General features: G+C 35.4%; 1 protein-coding gene across 2 annotated transcripts in view; it reads left to right on the top strand.

The window, feature by feature from the left end:
* The first annotated feature begins 3,102 nt into the window (after positions 1-3,102).
* LOC106079072 (collagen alpha-1(XXV) chain-like) overlaps positions 3,103-22,055 on the top strand; it is a 38,945-nt gene continuing 19,992 nt past the window's right edge. Inside the window, exons 1-15 of one of the 2 annotated variants that reach the window (XM_056034875.1) lie at positions 3,103-3,260; positions 4,672-5,040; positions 9,094-9,157; positions 10,602-10,628; positions 10,810-10,845; positions 11,580-11,624; positions 12,432-12,458; positions 12,610-12,654; positions 12,947-12,973; positions 14,318-14,362; positions 15,847-15,873; positions 18,388-18,423; positions 19,268-19,294; positions 19,737-19,781; positions 20,852-20,878. In XM_056034875.1, the coding sequence (XP_055890850.1) occupies positions 4,684-5,040; positions 9,094-9,157; positions 10,602-10,628; positions 10,810-10,845; positions 11,580-11,624; positions 12,432-12,458; positions 12,610-12,654; positions 12,947-12,973; positions 14,318-14,362; positions 15,847-15,873; positions 18,388-18,423; positions 19,268-19,294; positions 19,737-19,781; positions 20,852-20,878 (835 nt within the window). In that variant the 5' untranslated portion in view covers positions 3,103-3,260; positions 4,672-4,683. The remainder of the gene's footprint in view (positions 3,261-4,671; positions 5,041-9,093; positions 9,158-10,601; positions 10,629-10,809; positions 10,846-11,579; positions 11,625-12,431; positions 12,459-12,609; positions 12,655-12,946; positions 12,974-14,317; positions 14,363-15,846; positions 15,874-18,387; positions 18,424-19,267; positions 19,295-19,736; positions 19,782-20,851; positions 20,879-22,055) is intronic. The other variant, XM_056034884.1, reaches the window with a different exon arrangement.

Raw genomic sequence — 22,055 nt, 5'->3', positions numbered from 1 at the left:
CATACAATCTATTATGTTGCCTTATGTCTATATGATGTGGTTATTTTTCTTCATAGGCATACTCTTGTTTTTTAATTATTTTTTATAAGATAAAAAGCTTTCTTGAATAAAATAAAATATGCTTCCTTGAGATAATTTTACTTTCACCTATATGTTGAACCGTTTGGGCACAATACAGGATCTGTTGACCGTCTTTCTCAATTCCTCTCTGTCTTTTGCCTTGGATAGAATTTCATTTCATGACTGGCCTGTTTATTCTTTTGTGTTACTTGTATGCCTCTTCTTTTATTTTCCAGGTACTGTTCCTTGAAGGAAGGTCTTTGGGAGCCCTGAGGACAATACATGTACAATTAGAGTTTTAGTGTGCGTTTTTGTTTAAATAGTAGTCATTACTAGATTCCACAATGGGTTCTGGATATTTGCAAACATGTATTTAACTAAAAAAAAAAAGTTGCCTAACTCTATGAAAGTATTACTATTTAACGGATCTAGTTCATTATAACCATGTTTACATGACACAATATTGCAATCATTGAAAAATGTTTTTTTTTAATGGAAAAGTGATTTCAAAGTTATAGATTAAATTATAAAAATAAATGCGATATAATGACGTTCATTTATAGTAATTAGCCAATTTTGGTCAAAATAGTTTCCACAACTGTGAACTTTAACAAAATTAAGAGCATATGACTAGGAAAAAAGTTTATAACAGCGCTAATTTAGAAATTAGGGTTTTAAGTTCAGATCTGAAATTCAGTTCAATGTTCCTGTACAGAATTGAAATTCAGCACCTACAAGACCTACGGGCAAGTCTAGGATCTAAAAGTACAATTTTTAAACATGCTTATTATTTACATTTAGTTCATGGAAAATAGACTTCATGAAGATAAACAAATGAGCAAATTCTGCCAATTTTTAGACGATCTTCTTTGCATTTTCTTAAGAAACATGTTTTGATGGTCACGTTACAAGATCAAACGACTTTGAAAACAAAATGACACCTTGCCAGGTGGAAGAAACGAAGACTGGGAGAGATCTGGTGGTTAGAGAGATCTGGTGGTTAGAGAGATCTGGTGGTTAGAGAGATCTGGTGGTTAGAGAGATCTGGTGGTTAGTGAGATCTGGTGGTTAGAGAGAAACAAAAAAAGAGTGATTCTATTCTTAGCAATCTCGTTATGGCGATAGATGGCAAAGAAAAAAAAAAGAAAAACAACATCAGTGGCGACCTGAAAAGATGGCGGCTTACTTACTGATAAAGGAGTTACGTTATGGAAGATGGAACAAAAAAATGAGGGTAAACATAACCTTATGCTAAATGAATGTCCTATAAAAATTTGTTTACTTGAGTAAAAGGTTTTCCTTCAGGGCTTCTTGATATAAGCTAGTATACCTCTCCGATCTGCAAACCACAAGGCTATTAATTCACAAGGCTATTAATTACGTAATTTCTGATAGAGACAATATTTGAAATATTTAAAAATAAAATCGTGCAACAGAATATAGTAGTCTTTTCTGTATGCGTAGCTCCTCCCTCGTAGTCTTATCTGAACACTTACGAAATCATTATAATTCTTTCTAGAGAAAATTGTATAGGCTTTAGATCTAACATTCTGATGCTAAATTAAATTAAATGCAAATTGACGTTAGTCAATTAAAAGTAAATTGACTTAGGGAATAACAAAGAAATAATCTTTAATAATGCAAATTATTCATTTATTCTTTACACTATCTATTTATTCTTTTTGGAATGCGACTTTTTGGAGAAATACCTAATATAAAATACACATGTTTAATAGAAAGCTTTTTGATTTTTCGCGAAATCGGTTCATGCAGTGAATATATCGAAACCGTGTCAAAACCGTGTCTTAATGAGCATCTAAGAGGCAAAAAGAGCCTGTGTGCGTAGGCGGGTAGGTCTTTAACGTGTCTAATGCCATTTGTCTGAGTAGGTCTCGGTGTATGCGTGTCGTTTTGTGGCCCCCTCCAACCCGTGTATTGTGAAATTTATTGTAGGGATGGGCTGTCTCCTCCAGGGCGGGCACGTGCTTATCCTGCGTATTGGGACCCGATCAGTGGAGAGGCCAGCTTGCACTCTCAAATTTTCCGCATGTTGCATGAATGATTTCCGTTTGATCCTGTTACGTACTCTCCACTGTGTGACTAATGTATGGGTCGGGGAACCCTGGTTCGCAACGTTTAAAGCGTTCCAAGGCTGTTAGCACTGCGCGCTCTCTCCTCAGGCTGAGAGGAGCCATGTTGGACATGATTTCTGCAGCGGAAGTTGGGCTCGTTCTATAGGTGCCGCAAATGAACCTGAGAACCCCAGTCCAGCGCTAGACGAGCGGTCAACCGTAACCAGTGACAGTACACGCCAGTTCGGCAAGGACCTGTGTGTACATGTCACGGTGAAAGTGATCAACTGGAGTGGTCAAGCAAAGTTCCATCCGGTTCGAGAACGCCATTAGAGACTCTATATAAGAGCGTGTGTGTTTAAGAGTCAAGGCACTTCACGTTACCTCGCAATGTGACCAGTAGGAGGCGAAGTCAGACCCAGCACGGTGTGTGAAGTCAGTCCGGTGCAAGAGACTAGGTTTTTGGACAGTCAGTGTAATGTTGTTGCCAACCTACAGTATTTGTGATGTATTTGAAATTAAATTGTTACTGTTACTTTGAAGCCCTGAGTTGTGAGGTTCTTTAAGTTCGTTGTGTCGTATGGTGCAGTTTGTAGAGAGCCTGGATAGTGGAAAACGTAACAATATATATATATATGACTGGGGGGAAACAAAATTATCCTCCACCCAAAAATAATCCTAGCTACGCCCATGGCGAGTAATATACATTGGTTGGATGATTAAAGAGAACTGGGTTTTTTTTTATAATCCTTTTTAATCACTTTAATGCATTTTGCTTTTATGTCAATTTTAATGGGTTGCTATAATTTTAGAGGAACAAAAAAAAAAATAGATTTCTGCAAGACATAACTCATAATGTCACAATTATCTACAATTATCTAATATCCTGTCAATCCCGCTTTTAGTAAAAAAAAAAATATCCTCTTTCTGACCCGCTATGTACTTTCTGTTTTTCGCCTGACGAATGTAACTCCAACAACAAAACATTTCATAAGACTCCAAACATATAAAAGAGGTTACTTGTTGTTTGTTTTTCACATTCACTACAACTTTATGCATCATTGAAGTTGGCCTTCGTTTTTAGTAAGAGTTGTCTGAAGTCTGCTAGGCGCTGGGACTTTTTAATAAGTATGTATTACATAGATACAGGTTTTGGAAATGCTTAACTTATTGTTTAATATGTATTGTAAAGTTTTCAATGAATGTTTATTACGTATTAATGAGGTGCGAAGGTCAATAATACATTATATAGAAAAAGCTTTTTGTAGAAAAAGGCATTAGAGATGACACTACTGTAAGAGGATTCAAGCGCTAGAATAAACTGATGTCATAATCAACCAGTGTGAGGTTTATGAAATTTGAGGCTTAACCCTTAAAACGCGTGTGGAAGTTTAGCCTCTAAACATCAGAATTGTAATTCCATGTCGTATGCACTCATTGTAAAACAGCTCAGCACTTTAAGGGTTAACCAGTGAGATAGTCTTCTTTTGAAGGACATAACCAGAATTAAACTCTACTGGTGTGGTAACCAACTAGCGAAAAATGCATTACGTTTGAAACACAATGCGAGACACAGTCAGAGTGTGACACAGTAATTGTGAGACACAGTCATTGTTAGGCACATTCATAGTGAGACAAAGTCATTGTGAGACACAGTCAGTGTGAGACACAGTCAGTGTGATATTTTACCAGTGTTAGATGCAACCAATGTAAAAGAAATTTATTACGAGAGTCACTCAGTCTGTGAGTTAATCAGTGTGAGACTCAGTCAGTATTAGAATTTTGTTTTTCTGAGAGACTTTTTAGTATGAGACTCAACCAGTGTAAAACTTAAAAACAAAGTTACACTAAACTATTATTAGACTAGTATAAGATAGATTTAATTTAAAATATATGTACTGTAAGACATGCTTTTAGTTTGGAACACTCTTGAGAATGTAATAGTTTAAAACTCATCCATTGTCAGTCTCAATGCTTACAAGATATATTTACTGTTAGAAATGTTTTGAGACTCAATTACTGTGAGAATGCTATAGTTTGAGACTTGTTAAGCTCTTCCGCTCTGTGTCTTATGCAGATAAGTCAAACGTAGGTAACACTGAAATAACGAATCACATAACACAAGCGACAGACCAACAACATAAGTTAGTCGACGCTGATAGCGAATGTCGAACAAGAAGTTTAATAACAACGAATGGAACCTTCGAATGTCGTCAAGCTAAATCTCTACGTTCATAAAATCTACCTCTCTCTAAAGCCGTCAAAAGTAGTTTGTTTACATTTCACTTTCCTTCCTAAAATCCTAGACTTGTTTTTACTAGTCGCATCATTGTCTCAATCAAAACTTTCCCTGAAACATTTAACGAATTCCTAACCGTGATATAACAGACTCTAAAATATAACTGATAAGAACTTCAATAAACGTATCACATTTACAATATTAAAGTCATGCTACTATGTCCAAAGTTGTGACTAGTACACCTTCAACATTAAAAGTATCCAGACAAGGTTTTGATTTTATGTTTGTGTTACTATTTAGGTCTACCTTTAAATGGTGCCCAAAATGGAAGACGCACAGAAATTGTACATCTCTGAGTCCAAGGTCAACACACAGGCCAGAGTTTCTTCCCTTAAACGTTACGTCACAGGTTTGTACGTGCTGGTTGCTTGTCTGACCATAGCCTTCACATTGTCCCTTTTCTTCTGCTATACGAAGATCTCTCAGCTCAGCACCACAGTAGGACGCTTGGAGACTCTGGAGTTTGTCGAGGCCAGAATTGGCGACCAAGTCCCATCTTCTAAATCCACTTTACACGATGCACAAAATAAATCAGATAAGGTTAACAGTTCGTCAAGAAAGAAAAGAGCCTATTATTCACAAGCTGATAATACGTACACATATTTAACGGTGAGTATTCAAGATAGCAGCTTGCTTCTAACGCAAATGTTATAGTTAAGCTAAGGGTCATGTGGGATGAAAACGAGTTCCCGGTGGGCCGTTACGAGAGTGTCATGTGGCCAGCACAACAACGAACCGAAATACTTTTCCCCAACTATTGTCAGGTTACCTGTTAGAGCTTGGTGGACTAGAGGCGGCACATAGAAATTAAAATATCCCAACATTCATCGGGATTCGGATCCGGGACCCCTTGGTTCGGAAGCCAAGCCGCGCCTTAATTACTTCTTATAGTCACAAATGTGGGACAGCTCAATTTTGGCCACAATTCACACCGCATTAATAACTTCAAGGTGAAGGTCAAAAAATATTATTTGAAATGGGTCAAGGTAACGAGAACGACAACGAAAAAAATCTTAGCGAGCGATGTTTATAAGAAAATGTATCAGGGCGTGATGAATTCAGTGGAAAAGGTCTAAAAATACTAAAGACGAGAGAAGCTTAATTAGAGTTAGAGTCATTTGCTCAGAGAGCTAGATCTAGATGTTGCTATTTTATGGTACAAAAAAATTGGTTATTTTATATATCATCAATATCATTGTATCTTGTATCAGTCGGATCTACAACAGTCCTTCTTCATGTAGAATCAACATGTCTCGTACTGTTTGTGTTGAATGGTACTCAAATGCACACCATCAGTGTTGCGCGGGAGCGGAGTTACAACAGTATTTAACTCAGGAAATGTATACCTGCACTGTGTTACTTCGTTGTGTCTTAAAGTGGTTTTGAATTATAATTACGCAGATGATTGTGGAGAAAATATAAAGCTTATCTCTCTTCAAATAACATCATGACACACTAGTTTGTAGTTCCGATGTTACCTTAATCGACTCATTGCATAGAACGCGGGTGTAGTTATATGTAATATACATTTTTTTTATGACCTGTCTCTTGATCTCAAAGTCATTCCCAAATCACATCTATTAACTTGGAAAGTTAAACACTCTAAAACATTGATGATGGAAAGTCACAACGTTATTGTTTTCCTGAAGATCTTAAACCACGATAGTCGACGGAGAAACTCTAAAAATATGACCTAAGAATGGTGATTGAAACATTATAGGCCTGAATATACATGTGCTCGTTCAGCTTTCAATGCAACTGAAGAAGTAATATATTCGTACAGAGTAAAATTATTTCCCTCCAGACCTTGCCATCTATAGGGCGGATGACGCAAAGGTCATCTGTTTTTATGGCCCATGGTTAACAATGGTGTCATGTGACCAGCGCAACGACAACCGCCTTTACTTTTCCCCAATTAATGTCCCATACCCATTAGTGCTGGGTGTCACTGCTAGTAGGTGACAGTTACTTGTGTATATAAATGTAATTAAAAATGTCTTGTTTCACTTAAGTTGTTGTACTACTTTTTATCTCGACTCGTATAGGTCTATTTCATTAGCACAGCACATCTGATATTAATAGTAATCAAGCAAGACCTTGATCAGCAGACGATATTTATTTGCAATAAGATAAAATAACAGTTCACTGGCAATCCCAGCCATCAATGAAATCACACGAGATCACACGAACTAATTCACATTATTATAAAACACAATTCAAATAGAATTTCATTAAACACTCAGCTAGCAATACTTCAATGCTTCAATACAAAAAAAAACAACATAAGATATGTCTGTCTTCTTTAAATTACATGGCGTAGACGCGTGTGGTAGTTTAGCCTCTACACATCAGAATAGTATTTCCATTTTGTATGAACTCATGGTAAAACATCTCAGCACTTTAAGGGTTAACAAAGTGGTCAGTTCTCAAAAAGAGATTTTTCCCACAATGCAACTGTAGCCCCTTGATTTCCCCGTGCGAGATCATATTCTCCCTAAACAAGTGAATCTCGTGGTCCTCAACCAATAAAAAACTGACTGACTATCAAACCATGATGTGACACTGGGTACCCTTAAAATATCGAAGTTAAAAATCCCAGTCTTCACCAGGATTTAAACCCGGGACCCCAAGCGCTTTACCACTCATCCACGCGCCTTCACACAAAACACTATTGTGTTGCAAATATAATGAACTTTAGTGATCCCAGTTGCAATGGAAGAGACACGCACGAAGACATAAAACATGAACTTTCTAGAGAAGCCAAAACCGACAAGTCTATCTTAGAAAGTTTTTACGGATCACCTAAAACATTCATACTGGCGCTAATGTTTACAAATGTTTTTCAACATAGAGACGACAGATGCGAGTAGCTGGGTATGGAGCTACTTATGGCTTCAATGTGAGCATTACCTATATATAAATGGAGACTATATTTAGTAAGTTTCACGATAAGTCCCAATTTCAAGTATTATTGTTTTTTCTATTAGTAATATCATTTTTTTTCAAATCTTACATCGATGGATTCAATGAAATATAGAGAGGTTTCGCTGTAATGTTTGTTCTACACATTGAGATGACCTATGCCCTAGAGTGTCCCAGAGCCTACATGCAGAAATATAATTTCTTAAGGCGACTTGTACAGGCATGCTTCCAGTTTCATGTGGATTATCAAAACTGTACATGTAATTAGGACAATTAAGAAGATACGTTCATCATTGGGTCGGGTGACTGTTTCAACTCATCAAAGGACATACTTTACCACTTCACAATATCATTTATTCAAAAATGTTTTCAATGATTTATATTCAAAGTATCTGAAATCAGTGGCGTCACTAGGGTCGGTGTCACCCGGTGCGGTAAGATCAGGGTGCCACCCCCCTCCCAAGGAAAAAAAAAATCTCCCCCTTAAAAAAACAACTTTTTTTTTTGTTTCTTTATATTTAACAATAAAACTGTAAGCTAATTACTTGAGTGGTTACACCTGAAAATGGTTTTCGATTCTATTTTAAAATATTGTTGTTGTTTTTTTTTTACGTCTTATCAAAAGTGATTAAATACATTTAAAATGTACAATTACTGATTTGAGAAACATTTTATTAGAGATTATTTAAGAGCTCGAAGAGGAAAAGAATTAACTTATATTAGTATTTCCCAGCTGCCTCCGAAAAGACAAATCAAGCACTATACAGGTTTACGTCCTTTGAAAAAACAAAAGATGTTGATCAGTTTTGTAGAGTAAAAAAAAGTTTGATAGCGTCCACGGAATCACTCTTGAAAATAGGAAGATAATAAGGCATCTAGCAACAATTTGTCCAGATTTAGCGAAATGTTTAAAGCAAATCAAGCTGCTGTGTCACAACAGATGGTGGAATTCTTCAACATTGACAAGCATTACTTCAAAATACAATTAAATGTATGACGGATAAAGACGCCCTCAAAGACTGAACGTCGATTGACATTTGTGAGACATATCATTAGTCAAGACGAAACACGTTTACCAAAGTCAGACTTAACATGAAATCCGAAAAAGGGAATGCAAAAAGAAGACCGTCCACGTTTAATCATGGCGTCACACCTTTTTAGAAGGAAAGTGGCTTTGAAAGTCGCCTAAGACTGATTTCTGCGGAGAGAGATTGCAGCGCTATGCTTCGAATGGCGCTCGAGGGGCTTAAGTCAACATTTTACAATTTTAAAAAAATTACATTTGCCACTCAATTGATCAGATATGATTTTTGAAAAAGCTCAAGCGTTTTTCTCCATTTCTGAGCTTCAGAAACTCTTTCTCCTGACGTCTACAACGTATTAGGCTATTTTTCTCCTAATAGGAAGATTAGAATAGAATTAAATTAAGAAGGTTTGGGACATGTTCAAGCTTAACTGTGAGTAATTTTTATTTTTAAAAGTTGCATCTTAGAAAAGTGCATTTTTCCGACTTGGGTGTCATCCACTGGTGGGTGTCACCCGGTGCGGCTACACCCCCCGCACCCACCTAGTGACGTCACTGTCTGCCATTATTATTTTTAACTATCAGATTGCTTTAAATTTATAGTTTTTAATGCATTATTTTGTAATCCACGTCACCTATTCTTAACTTGTTTTATTTTATAAAAAAATAAAAAATATTTTTTTCTTATTGTTTAGTGTGTGTTTTTTGTTTTTTAGGCTGATCTACTTACATCATACTGCAAAAAAGCCAAAGAGTTTTGTGATGTTTCTGGACCTCCAGGTGAGTATGAGTTAATTAAGTCACGTTGTAACTATTTAACTATGTACGAACAATTGATACGAAATATTCTTACACAAATGAAACAACACAACTCTTCATATTATAAGAAAATAAACGTGTTCACTAAACTATGACTAAACTTACAACTTTTAGACATTGCTGAAGAAATGATTGTGTCCTGGCCTAATCCTTCTTCGGGTCTAGAAGGGAATGACAGTGCTTAGACAGGGCCAGTTTTACCTATAGGCAACACAAGCTATAGCGTAGGGCCCCCAAGAAATTTTTAGCATTAACATTTGATATCTGGACTGATAAATGGCCACAAAAGGACAAGTGATAGGATCGCAGCATATTGAGAAAACTAAAAGCATGAAATTGCGCTAAACAAACCTATTCGTTAAAATATTTCTAATCGCACAGATTTATTATTGTTAGTCTGGAGCAGTGGTCTTCAACGGGGCCCCTGGGGGGGGGGGCTATTCATGAAAATGGGTTGGAGGGGGCGCTGGGCACAATAGGAGGCGGTAAGGGGGCTCTGGGCATAGAGGGGGAAAGAAGAACTAAAGGTGCACTGAAACAAAACAAATACAAAATTTCGTCAAAATTGAAGATTGCAAAAATATAGACAAATTATATGTTAGCTTGCTTCTAATTTAAGAACAGAAACAACGTTAGAAATTTAGTTCAGGAATCCTGTTTTCTATTTTTAAATTCTTACTCGGTTATTGTAATTTATGGGTATCTATTGCCCTTAGATCTTGGGGTTTATTTTATATAGACGTTTGGATAGCAATTACTTTTTTTTTCTGTCAATTTCTTCCTCTGTCCTATGGAAGATGGAAATATATAACCATACAAATGTCTACCATGCATGTCACAGCTGGCAAGTAAAAAAAAATATAGGTCGTCAAGTCCTATAAAACCGAATCTCAGATCAGAGGCATTAATGAGCTATTGTTAAAAATTTTGAGCGACCGTTTGTATGCCCGGTTATGGACCACTGTTAGCATGATGTGCAACATTGATTTTTGATATTTTGGAATTTTTTGGCACATCGGCTTTATTTAGGTCATGTCGCGCCCACAATCTTTTAATGATTACTTCCCCTATAAAGGTCGTCTCCCCTTTTTGTGTACTGTCAATTTTGGTGTTTTTAATTCTGCGTCGGTGAAGTATATCACTATTGCTAGACACATTTTTGCTTTTGTGGTCCCCAAATTTCATAAGCATTCTCTAACATTCATAATTGCTAAGGAGCAGTAGATTGGTTACGCCAATGTTACTTTGCCAAGATTATGTTACGTAGTAGCAAACTGAGCATCAATAGTGGCACCCCGCCAAATAATGTTGGGTACATTTTTGTAGTTGAATGGAAGGGGGAGGGCGAATTCATTTTTCTTTATATTTAAAAATCTATTATGTTTTTGTTTTGTTTTTGGAACAGGCCCTACTGGACCACAAGGACCTAGAGGTAAACATTGAAGTCAATCATAATTATATTAATAATAATAAAAATGATAATAATAATAGTAGTAATATTAATTATAATTATTATAATTATTATTTTTATGGTAATAACCATTAAATTTGGCATGCATTGATATTTTTTATTTAGATTATACTAATTATATATTTCAACAAATTAATTTCAGGACAAAAAGGTGACACAGGTCCAATCGGCCCCACGGGTAATATTACTTTACAATTTCGATAAAGTTTCAGAATTCGTTTCTAGCGCGCATATTTTAACAAATCTTATATCAACTCACTTTGTCTATCCGTCTGTCTGTCTGGTAAAAATTTCGAACAAGTTATTTCTCCCACACCGGTTCTCAGTCAGGTTGAAACTTTACACAATTATTTATAATACCGAACACAGCATTTACCAGTGAGTCAATTAATTACATGTAATTACTTCTTTTGTTGGATACCAAAAAGAGAAATTTACCCTTCTGTATTAAGCGATATGGCTAAATATGTGAGGTTTTGTCCACATTGTACACGTTATTTTTCCCATTTTCCCCATACCCATTCTCAGATCAATTTAAAATTTTCCAAAATTTTTTATTGTACCTAACAAAAAACGAATCAATTATAAAATTAACGAATTAGTTGTAATTAATTATTTAGTTTGTTATCGAATAAGGGAAATAATATGTAGATTATTGATAAATTTATTTCTAATTGCTGAGCTCTTTCCCCTAGACAAGCTCTGTTTTTTTTCCTACTGTTATTATTTTTAAAGTATTTATTTTATATTTTTCTTGTTTATTGTCTGAATTTGGCATGACTGCTTTATAAACAATGTATGTTTAAGTAAAAATAAACATTCATGCTAAAGCGCAAGTTTCTTAAGTCGTGCCTTATGGATACCTACTTGCATATGCTAAACGCTGAATGTAATAATTTTTATACTGTCTAGGTCCCAAGGGAAAGGCCGGAGATGCAGCACTGAAGGGAGAAAAAGGTGTGTTTGTTCAGACACTTCATGTACAATAGTTGTGCTACGACGAAATAACCTTGTACGAAATTAAAGCCGACGTCTCTATTTTTCCTGAAAGTCCAGGCTCATATAACGAACGCTTCCATTAAAAATCGTATGTCTTTGAAAGAGAAATTAAACAAGCAAACAGGAACTTTTTCTCTCAGATTATTTGAGAAAGAGAGAGAGACGAATTATTTCAAATTCAATAATTTTAAGATATTTTTACAAAGTTTATATCAATCCATCTGTCTGTCTGTTTGTCTGTCTGTTTGGTAAAAAAAAATGTGTACACATTATTTTTTCCACACTCATTCTCGGATCAAGTTGATCAATGTTGCTCAATTATTCATGGACAAAGACAAAACATGAAGTAACTTTAAAAATTACCCAATTAATCAATTAATTACTGGTAATTAATAATTTTGTTTGACACCAATAAAGGAAATTAATCCTTAAGTATTAACATATATAGTTAAATATGTAGGGTTTCGTTTCCTTATAGAATTGATCAAGTTATTTCTTCCACACCCTTACTCGGATCAAGCACAGACTTTGAACACTTATTTATTGTACCTTACAAAACGTAACTCATTTAAGAATTAAACAATTAGTCAGTTAATGATTTTGTTCGATATCAAATGAAAGAGATAACTTCTACATTATTGATAAATATATTTGTAAGTGTGGAGTACTTTCCCTTAGATAAGCTTTGTTGTTGTTTTTTTTTAATTAGGGTTTTGAAAAATATAAACTTTCATTTTCACATCAGCCTGTTTTATTTTGTTGCAGGTGCCAAAGGAGATGAAGGACAAACGGGTATTTACATTTAAAGTTGCTCAATGATAGGAAAGATTGTTCTAAATGTGTACAAAAGCTGATGTATAGAATACCGAACATTATTTAGACTCAGCATTGAATTGTTGGTTGCTGTGAAAGACAAATAAAATATCTCTCTATATATTTCTAGGTAGCCCAGGACTATCAGGATTAACTGGATCTCCTGGCACACCAGGTCAGAAAGTTTTTATTTTTTTTTTATACAAGATGATCAAAGATTTAGTCCCAATTTCAAGTTAGTCGGCTTTTTGTCAAATAAGAGAAAACACCAAAACACCAAAAAATATAATATTTTAATCGCCTTGTTCAAATGTATTGCATCTTGCTTAAATTTATAAATTATATATATATATATATATATATATATATATATATATATATATATATATATATATATATTGTTTCATCTATACCAAATGTGTTTTTATTATTTGACATTTAAAATAGAACTTTATTTTTATCTTCAGGAGATAAAGGGGCAGAGGGACAAAAAGGTAAACAATGATATGTCTATATTAGTATTGTCTTTTTTTTTTTCAAAATAAAATTAGCAAAACTGTTATAGCAATGGCATGACCTAACACTGAGTCATAGAAGAATTTTAAAAATGTCTCATGTTAATCTCAAACATCTTCAAGAAATAGTTCACAGTAGGACATCGCCATTCACACAGACATACATGCATAAACAATACACTCCTCACACTCTAATGGGTACCTAACATTAGTTGGGGAAAATTAAAGGCGTTTGGTCGTTGTGCTGGACACATGACACCCATGTTAAATGAAGGCTACAGAAACAGATGATCTTAAAATCATCGCAAGGTCTGAAAGGGGAACTTTACAGATATAGTAGAGAGAGAGGGGCGGGCACGACAGGGCCTGAATTGTGTGGAGGTGCCAAAAGACCAAAATATGTAAAGAGAGGGAAAGTGAGAGAGAGGGAAAGTGAGAGAGAGAGAAAGTGAGAGAGAGAGGGAAAGTGAGAGAGAGAGAGGGAAAGTGAGAGAGAGAGGGAAAGTGAGAGTGAGAGGGAAAGTGAGAGAGAGAGATGGAAAGTGAGAGAGAGAGAAAGTGAGAGAGAGGGAAAGTGAGAGCGAGAGAGGGAAAGTGAGAGAGAGAGGGAAAGTGAGAGAGAGAGGGAAAGTGAGAGAGAGAGAGGGAAAGTGAGAGAGAGAGGGAAAGTGAGAGAGAGAGAAAGTGAGAGAGAGAGAAAGTGAGAGAGAGAGAGGGAAAGTGAGAGAGAGAGAAAGTGAGAGAGAGAGAGAGGGAAAGTGAGAGAGAGAGAAAGTGAAAGAGAGAGAGGGAAAGTGAGAGAGAAAGTGAGAGAGAGAGAAAGTGAGAGAGAGAGAAAGTGAGAGAGAGAGAGGGAAAGTGAGAGAGAAAGTGAGAGAGAGAGGGAAAGTGAGAGTGAGAGGGAAAGTGTGAGAGAGAGAGGGAAAGTGAGAGAGAGAGAAAGTGAGAGAGAGGGAAAGTGAGAGAGAGAGAGGGAAAGTGAGAGAGAGAGAAAGTGAGAGAGAGATAGGGAAAGTGAGAGAGAGAGAGGGAAAGTGAGAGAGAGAAAATGAGAGAGAGAGAGAGAGAGGGAAAGTGAGAGAGAGAGAAAGTGAGAGAGAGATAGGGAAAGTGAGAGAGAGAGAGGGAAAGTGAGAGAGAGAAAATGAGAGAGAGAGAGAGAGGGAAAGTGAGAGAGAGAGAAAGTGAGAGAGAGAGAGAGGGAAAGTGAGAGAGAGAAAGAAAGAATATATAATATAACCTTTATATTGTTTTGTTTATCAATACCTATAATAACATAGCTGGAAAGTCCTATATACATTGTTCATTACATTTAATATCTAGGTGAACCTGGAGTAAATGGACACGATGGTAGTAATGGTGATCCTGGTGAGTACGATGAAGCTGTAAACAAGAATGGTCATTTGTTAAAATATTTGAGACATAAAATAATGAACTGTAGATATAGGATAACTCATATCAGTGCCGGCTCTAAGGAAGAGCGAGCTGTGACACGCCCAGACTAAAAAGGAAATTAGAGACCGTGCTTTTTGTTTCCATTGCTTCACTTTTCTGAAATCACAATAACATTACCCCACCCTCTTTTATTGGTTAAATGATCTGAAATTTGAAATGCAACTGATTATGAAATTATCATTTAAAATAGTTTCTGCACTGAGCATATGCCTACTTTTCATATTTTCTTCTTTAGACAAGTACCATTCGCATATAGCCTTTGGCTTTAGTTGCAATTATTTTGTTCTTCTTCGGAGATTAAAGCTAGCCGCTCACCTCTGACCTTTTAATAACAGTCAAAAGAGAACGAAGATATAAGTGAATTATTTCAATGGAAAATGCGAGAATAGTGCTGAGTAAACTGGGAATCACACCTTTAAAGGGAGCTAATCCGACGAGCTCTTGAGTCAGCATTATGAGAAGTAGAGAAAGTAGCTGCAGAATTAATTATGATCCTGTGGGACATTAAGACATTTTCTTTAAATTGTTAATTAACCACGAGACTACATTTGTATGGAAGGTGCCAAACCAACGGAAAAGTACTACTACACAATTCTATCAGTTAACCTACTTTAATTGTATCTCAGTGCCTTGAAAAACATGTTTAAATTTTTCAATTAATTATCCATGTACAATTAATTATCTATGGACAATGATAAATCCGTTAATATTTGCATACCAATACGAAAAAAGTGTAGATGATGCTTCACCATATATTTTAAATTCTGTCTACAAACATCTAGACTCACATAGCACTTATCCAATATTGTTGTTTGTAGATATTTTTCATCCGTTTTTCAATACAATCACCTTCAACTATCCCTTAGTCTGTTGGACTGTTGGGGCACCACACAAGATTCGTCGACCGTCTATCTCCATTCTTGTCTTTAGCCTTGGATAAAATTTCACTAAGATCTTTTAAGATGGCGTATAGTTCTAGTTTGCGTTTATTTTTACAATAGTTGGCAGGTCATCGAAGGATCCAATCGCTGAAGTAACCCTGTCTCTAATCTCTTCTTTGGGATGGGGTCTTTAAATGTGATACCTAGGATCCTTCAGTAGCATCTCAATTCCATTGCTAGGATCCTCCTCTCTAGCTGTGCAATCAGCGTCCAAGTTGACCTTTTCTTTACGTTAAATAGTTAATTTATATTCTATCCTTTTGTCTTTTCAAGTGTGTATTCTAATTCATATTTAGCATTAGGTAATGGCAATTAGTTTTAAAATGTTATCAATTAAAGCAACAAATTTGCCTTTAAAAAAATACAATTTACCTATATTCTTCTCCATCATAAGTGAGCTTCTAGCATAAGACATTTATCAGTCAAACGATTCAAAAATATTAATGTTATTTACAGGACAGAACGGTTTACCAGGACCTGCAGGTAATGCTGTATGTGTGTCTTGCTCATTCACGTGCAGAATGTTTCACTTTTCTTATCCTTAGTCTTTCTATATATTGACGACGCACTATGTTGAGTAGTCATTTCTATGGAATAGAATAAAATAATATAAACGCTTATACATTATTTAAATAATTCAAGTTCAATTTCATTATCTTATCTTCTTAGACGTTACTTCAAAAAAGAAGATGGTTTAAACTATACTTTTCGTCAATGACAACTCAGAGACCACGAGGCGGTAGCAAAAGTGGGCTTTAGGACCGAAATAATATTTCTTTCATTGTTGCTATTAATCCATAATTCAATCCCGAAGAAATATAAACTTAATTTGCCCCAATGTTTCAAAAAAATGTTAATTCATCATCGTTTAATATTTAAACAGAATATCAATTTCGCGATAGACGTCTGCTATCAATTTCACGATAGACGTCTGCTATCAATTTCGCGATAGACGTCTGCTATCAATTTCGCGATAGACGTCTTCTATCAATTTCGCGATAGACGTCTGCAACAGAACCTACTCTAAACGTTTTTTTTTTAGAGACGACATTTTGATGCGTCTACGCCAATCTTTTCTCAAGTCAGAACGATTTTTTTTTCTACTTCGTGACACTCTGGCTTGTTTCGAAGTTGATGACAGGAAGATTAGTTGCACTTCAGAAGCCTGTGCGCTCTAAGTAATTCGAAGCATTTCAGTCCGGCCTGTTTGTATGTTTTAACTATTGAACGTAGCCGCTAGCGTACAAATGTTTATCTGCAGGTGGGCGTAACAGGCTTAGAGTTGTGAGACTATATTTGTTACGTTTTATACCACTTATTTTTTAGAGTAGATTTTGACATTTGTGAATTATGCACTAAAAATGGTAACCTTAGGTAGAGTCCAGAAGGAAATCGGCGACAAAGGCGCCATTATCTCGATAGATCGTTGAAAACGATTTTATCCCTTGAGGAGGCTTAGATTTAGAGCTTTATAGCCCTAGTCCTCTCTGAGGGCTACCGACCATAGACCACGAGAGGGAATCATACCATGCACCGTGCCTCGGAATGATTCTGCTTGCTATAAGCAGCCGAGGGCAGTGCTTAACTAAACCTGAAGCCCTGTTGGTGGAATCAATATTTACATGACAACAAATAAAGTTACTAAACCTGAAGCCCTGTTGGTGGAATCAATATTTACATGACAACAAATAAAGTTACTAAACCTGAAGCCCTGTTGGTGGAATCAATATTTACATGACAACAAATAAAGTTACTAAACCTGAAGCCCTGTTGGTGGAATCAATATTTACATGACAACAGATAAAGTAACTAAACCTGAAGCCCTGTTGGTGGAATCAATATTTACATGACAACAGAAAGTAACTAAACCTGAAGCCCTGTTGGTGGAATCAATATTTACATGACAACAGATAAAGTAACTAAACCTGAAGCCCTGTTGGTGGAATCAATATTTACATGACAACAGATAAAGTAACTAAACCTGAAGCCCTGTTGGTGGAATCAATATTTACATGACAACAATTAAAGTAACTAAACCTGAAGCCTTGTTGGTGGAATCAATATTTACATGACAACAAATAAAGTTACTAAACCTGAAGCCCTGTTGGTGTAATCAATATTTACATGACAACAAATAAAGTTACTAAACCTGAAGCCCTGTTGGTGGAACCAATATTTACATGACAACAGATAAAGTAACTAAACCTGAAGCCCTGTTGGTGGAATCAATATTTACATGACAACAAATAAAGTTACTAAACCTGAAGCCCTGTTGGTGGAACCAATATTTACATGACAACAAATCGAATTGTTTTTGAGTCTAGGATAATAAAACTAAACAATAATTTTTTTTTAATGTAATGCTCTATCTTACAGAGTCCAACCCTTATTTAAGGTTTGAACACTCACGCAACGTCACAACCTGTGCAGGTCTATATGACGTGATTTGAGTCATTTGTATTAATTGCCCACAGGTTGTGACTTTGCAGATCAGTGTTGAGGCCTTCTATAATGGATGATCTCGATCCTACTACCTTGTGGAGTAATTGTTACAAATATTACAATGTCTATTAAATATTAATTCTGTTAATATACAGTTGCTATTTAGATTTAGAGTTAAGATACCATGGTATAATTAATTTTGTGTAGTTCAGAAAAAAAGAGAAGATAATTAAGGCTGGATTTGGGAAATGTCACCAGCGATTTATTTTATAGGCTTAGACCATCTGTTTGAACCCTTCTCTGACAAAATAGTATTATTTTTATTACCTTCAATACATGAAATGATAGTCCGTCTTACATCCCTTTAATGGTGCACGTCACATTTGAAGTTATTCGAGCATTTTGTTTCTTTGTTTTTCATGTTTATTTGTTATTGAAGTCACAGAAATATTTAAAATATACTTTCAATATACCTGTGAATCATTACTCAAATACTCAATGAAAATAACAGTTCATAAAAATAACAACAAATTTGATCTGGTGTCTGTTTATTAGGTCCGGCTGGAGGTATTGGTCCAATGGGTTCTCCAGGTTAGTGTACTTACTTTTTTTTTAAATCTTAACCACACTTTTTTTTTGTTGTTGTTTGTTTGTTGTTATTGTGTGTAGTATGTATTATCTGTAAGACTATAAACTTATTTAGTTTTATGATAAATTAATACCAACGTTAATGGCATAATAAAGTTTGTTATTATAATTATATTATCAAAAATTATATTATCATTATTATTATTAGTAGTAGTAGTATATTGATTTATTTATTAAAATAAACACTTGAATAATTTCTATTGAATATATGGTGTTAGACTTAAAAAAAAACCATAAATTCTTCTATTAGAGCATAATACTTAAGTACAAAAGGCAGGGAATGTAAGTGGCCAAATTTAAAACCTAAAACGATAGTAACAATAGAGCACGTGCCACACGACCATGCAGCATTGCATCTTTTTTTTTCTGGAGATTATATATTAAAATATTTGTAAAATGTATATGTAAAAATGGGGACACAGTGGCTACTGGTTAAGCACTTGACTTCAGAACCTTAAGTCCTGATTTCGAATCTTGGTGAAGAATGAGATTTTGAAATTCGGAATTTTTAGGGCGCCCTTAAAGTCCAAACAGCTCTATTGGGGAAAATAAAGGCGTTTGATCGTTGTGCTGTTCGTTAACTGTTGGCCAAAGAAACAGATGACCCTAACAGCCCTAACATTATCTGCTCTGTAGATGTCTGAAAGTGGAACTTACTTTTCTATACAAAAAAATGTTTGTTTCGTGCAAGCGTTGAGTAAAACTGTTGGGCATAACACAATACAACGTAAAATATCTCATTGAGGACTAAGTTTTACGTTTATTTGTATACACATTTTTTTAACAGGACAACCCGGCGATCCTGGACAATCTGGTAATGCCTTTATTTGAAGATATAAGATTGATAGATAGATATAGGCCTATATATATATATATATATATATATATATATATATATATATATATATATATATATATATATATATATATATATATATATATATATGTTTATATATGTATGTGTGTGAGAAAGAGAGAGACAGAGATAGATAGATAGATAGATAGATAGATAGATAGATAGATAGATAGATAGATAGATAGATAGATAGATAGATAGATAGATAGATAGATAGATAGATAGATAGATAGATATAAGGGCAAACAGTTTACTACAAATGTAATCATATTCTAGTCCAGATATATTATTGAGCTGCATTATTGAGCTGCTTCTGCTGAGTTTTGCATCAGGTTTATTAGACATATGATGAGAGGGCACTTATGTTTGGTGTCACTTATTGTGCCTTTTTTTTTAATAGGGACACCAGGAAATAACGGGTTAAAGGGAGAGCCAGGTGAAAAAGGTGAGTTATCTGTGAGTTATCTGTGAGTTATCTGTGAGTTATCTGAGAGTTATCTGTGAGTTATCTGTGAGTTATCTGTGAGTTATCTGTGAGTTATCAGAGAGTTATCTGTGAGTTATATGTGAGTTATCTGTGAGTTATCTGAGAGTTATCCTTGAGTTATCAGAGAGTTATCTGTGAGTTATCTGAGAGTTATCTGTGAGTTATCTGTGAGTTATCTGTGAGTTATCAGAGAGTTATCTGTGAGTTATCTGTGAGTTATCTGAGAGTTATCTGTGAGTTATCAGAGAGTTATCTGTGAGTTATCTGTGAGTTATCAGAGAGTTATCTGTGAGTTATCTGTGAGTTATCAGAGAGTTATCTGTGAGTTATCTGTGAGTTATCAGAGAGTTATCTGTGAGTTATCTGTGAGTTATCTGTGAGTTATCTGAGAGTTATCTGTGAGTTATCTGAGAGTTATCTGTGAGTTATCTGTGAGTTATCAGAGAGTGATCTGTGAGTTATCTGTGAGTTATCAGAGAGTTTTCTGAGAGTTATCTGTGAGTTATCTGTGAGTTATCTGTGACTTATCTGAGAGTTATCTGTGAGTTATCTTTGAGTTATCTGAGAGTTATCTGAGAGTTATCTGTGAGTTATCTGTGAGTTATCTTTGAGTTATCTTTGAGTTATCTGTGAGTTATCTGAGAGTTATCTGTGAGTTATCTGAGAGTTATCTGTGAGTTATCTGAGAGTTATCTGTGAGTTATCTGTGAGTTATCTGTGAGTTATATGTGAGTTATCTGAGAGTTATCTGTGAGTTATCTTTACAAAAGAAAAAAATTTAGAGAGCATGAGTTGGAGAGAGAATGAGAGAAAGAGAGTGAGACAGAGTGACTAAGAGAGTGTGTGTGATAGAGTATGTGTCTGTGAGAGAGAGAGAGAGTGAGAACGTATGTGTGCTTGACAGAGAGAGAGAGAGAGAGCATGCAAGAGACAGAAATACTTAGTGTTACATTAGCCTCGAATAAAAGGTTAAATAATATTTTTTTACCAAAACAATACTTTACTTATATATATATATTGTTTTACAGGAGAACGTGGTGAATCGGGTACTCCAGGTAATATTACATATGTTAGCCTATACAAGAATGCTTATGTACTATATTTGTAAAATACCATTCACTGACTGACTGATTTATATATCTCATCATCAGTCATTTCAGCTTCTTTTTAGACGTGGTCTAATTTTTTTTTAAATGTAGTAGCATCAAAAAGGTAAATGTAGAGTCTATTTCTTGTTTCTTTTTTAGACAGAGAAAGAGTGAAAGAGCGGGTAGGGGAGGTGATACTTTGAAGCACTGTCCTTTACATTCAAATGGGGTCAAATACACGATGACAATCAATGAAACCAAAGTGATATTTCCTTTTATTTAAAGGACACAAGGCCAAAATAAATGTAGTGTGGGAAACGAGATTAGGACATTTCATTTTGGTGTCTTCAGAAAATGTATTTTTATTTTCCTAGGCCTGAATTTGATGGTCAAAAGAAATAGTTGCGGTCACCACTGCAGGGTCTAATGTCGTACATTAAAGGGAAACTAACCAAAGATACTAGACATAGAAGGCAAAAGCTGAAAGCGTTGTCATTGTAATGAAAAAGGGCCGAAAGTATGAAAGTAGGTGTGTGTGTGGGGGGGGGGGGGGGTTAGGGTCTAAAAAGCAACGGAGGATATATTCAACAGTGAATTGAGAAGCCCATGTAAAGTCAGAGATTGTACGTATGACTAACTTTTTTGTTCTGGGCGGGAGGTCGGGAATGGAGAAGCGGATACGTGAAAGTGATACTAGAATTCACGGGCCAAAAGCATGTATGCGTGTGTGTGTGTCGTAGTTGGGGAGGGGGGGGTAAGAAGCAGTTCCAAATCAAGTCAAAAGTCTATGTCAGAGTGCATTATGATGCACAGGGTGAAAAAAACAACTAAATGGGGGTTCCATAGAGAGAAAAAGAGAAAAAAGAGAAAGATAGCGGGCCGTTTCATTTCGTTGTAACAGATACATTTATTCCTGGGCTAAAAAGTATGTTATGGGAATCGTTCAAATGTGGCCCGTTGAGTGACATGTTATAAAGAGAAAAAGGTCTGGATGTTCCGACTATAATAAAGCATATAAAGTGTGGGAACAAATCTACGTGCATTGAAAAGTTAGATGTAGAGTCTATTTCTTCTTGAGTCGATTGTGTTTAATGCTTATATATAGTATAGTCTAGTATGTGGACAAACTTATTCATTTGGTATA

Source organism: Biomphalaria glabrata, chromosome 1, assembly GCF_947242115.1.
Source record: "Biomphalaria glabrata chromosome 1, xgBioGlab47.1, whole genome shotgun sequence".
Taxonomy (NCBI): Eukaryota; Metazoa; Mollusca; class Gastropoda; family Planorbidae; genus Biomphalaria; species Biomphalaria glabrata.
Note: the sequence above shows the minus strand (reverse complement) of the source record. Positions and strands in the feature narration are given on the sequence as shown.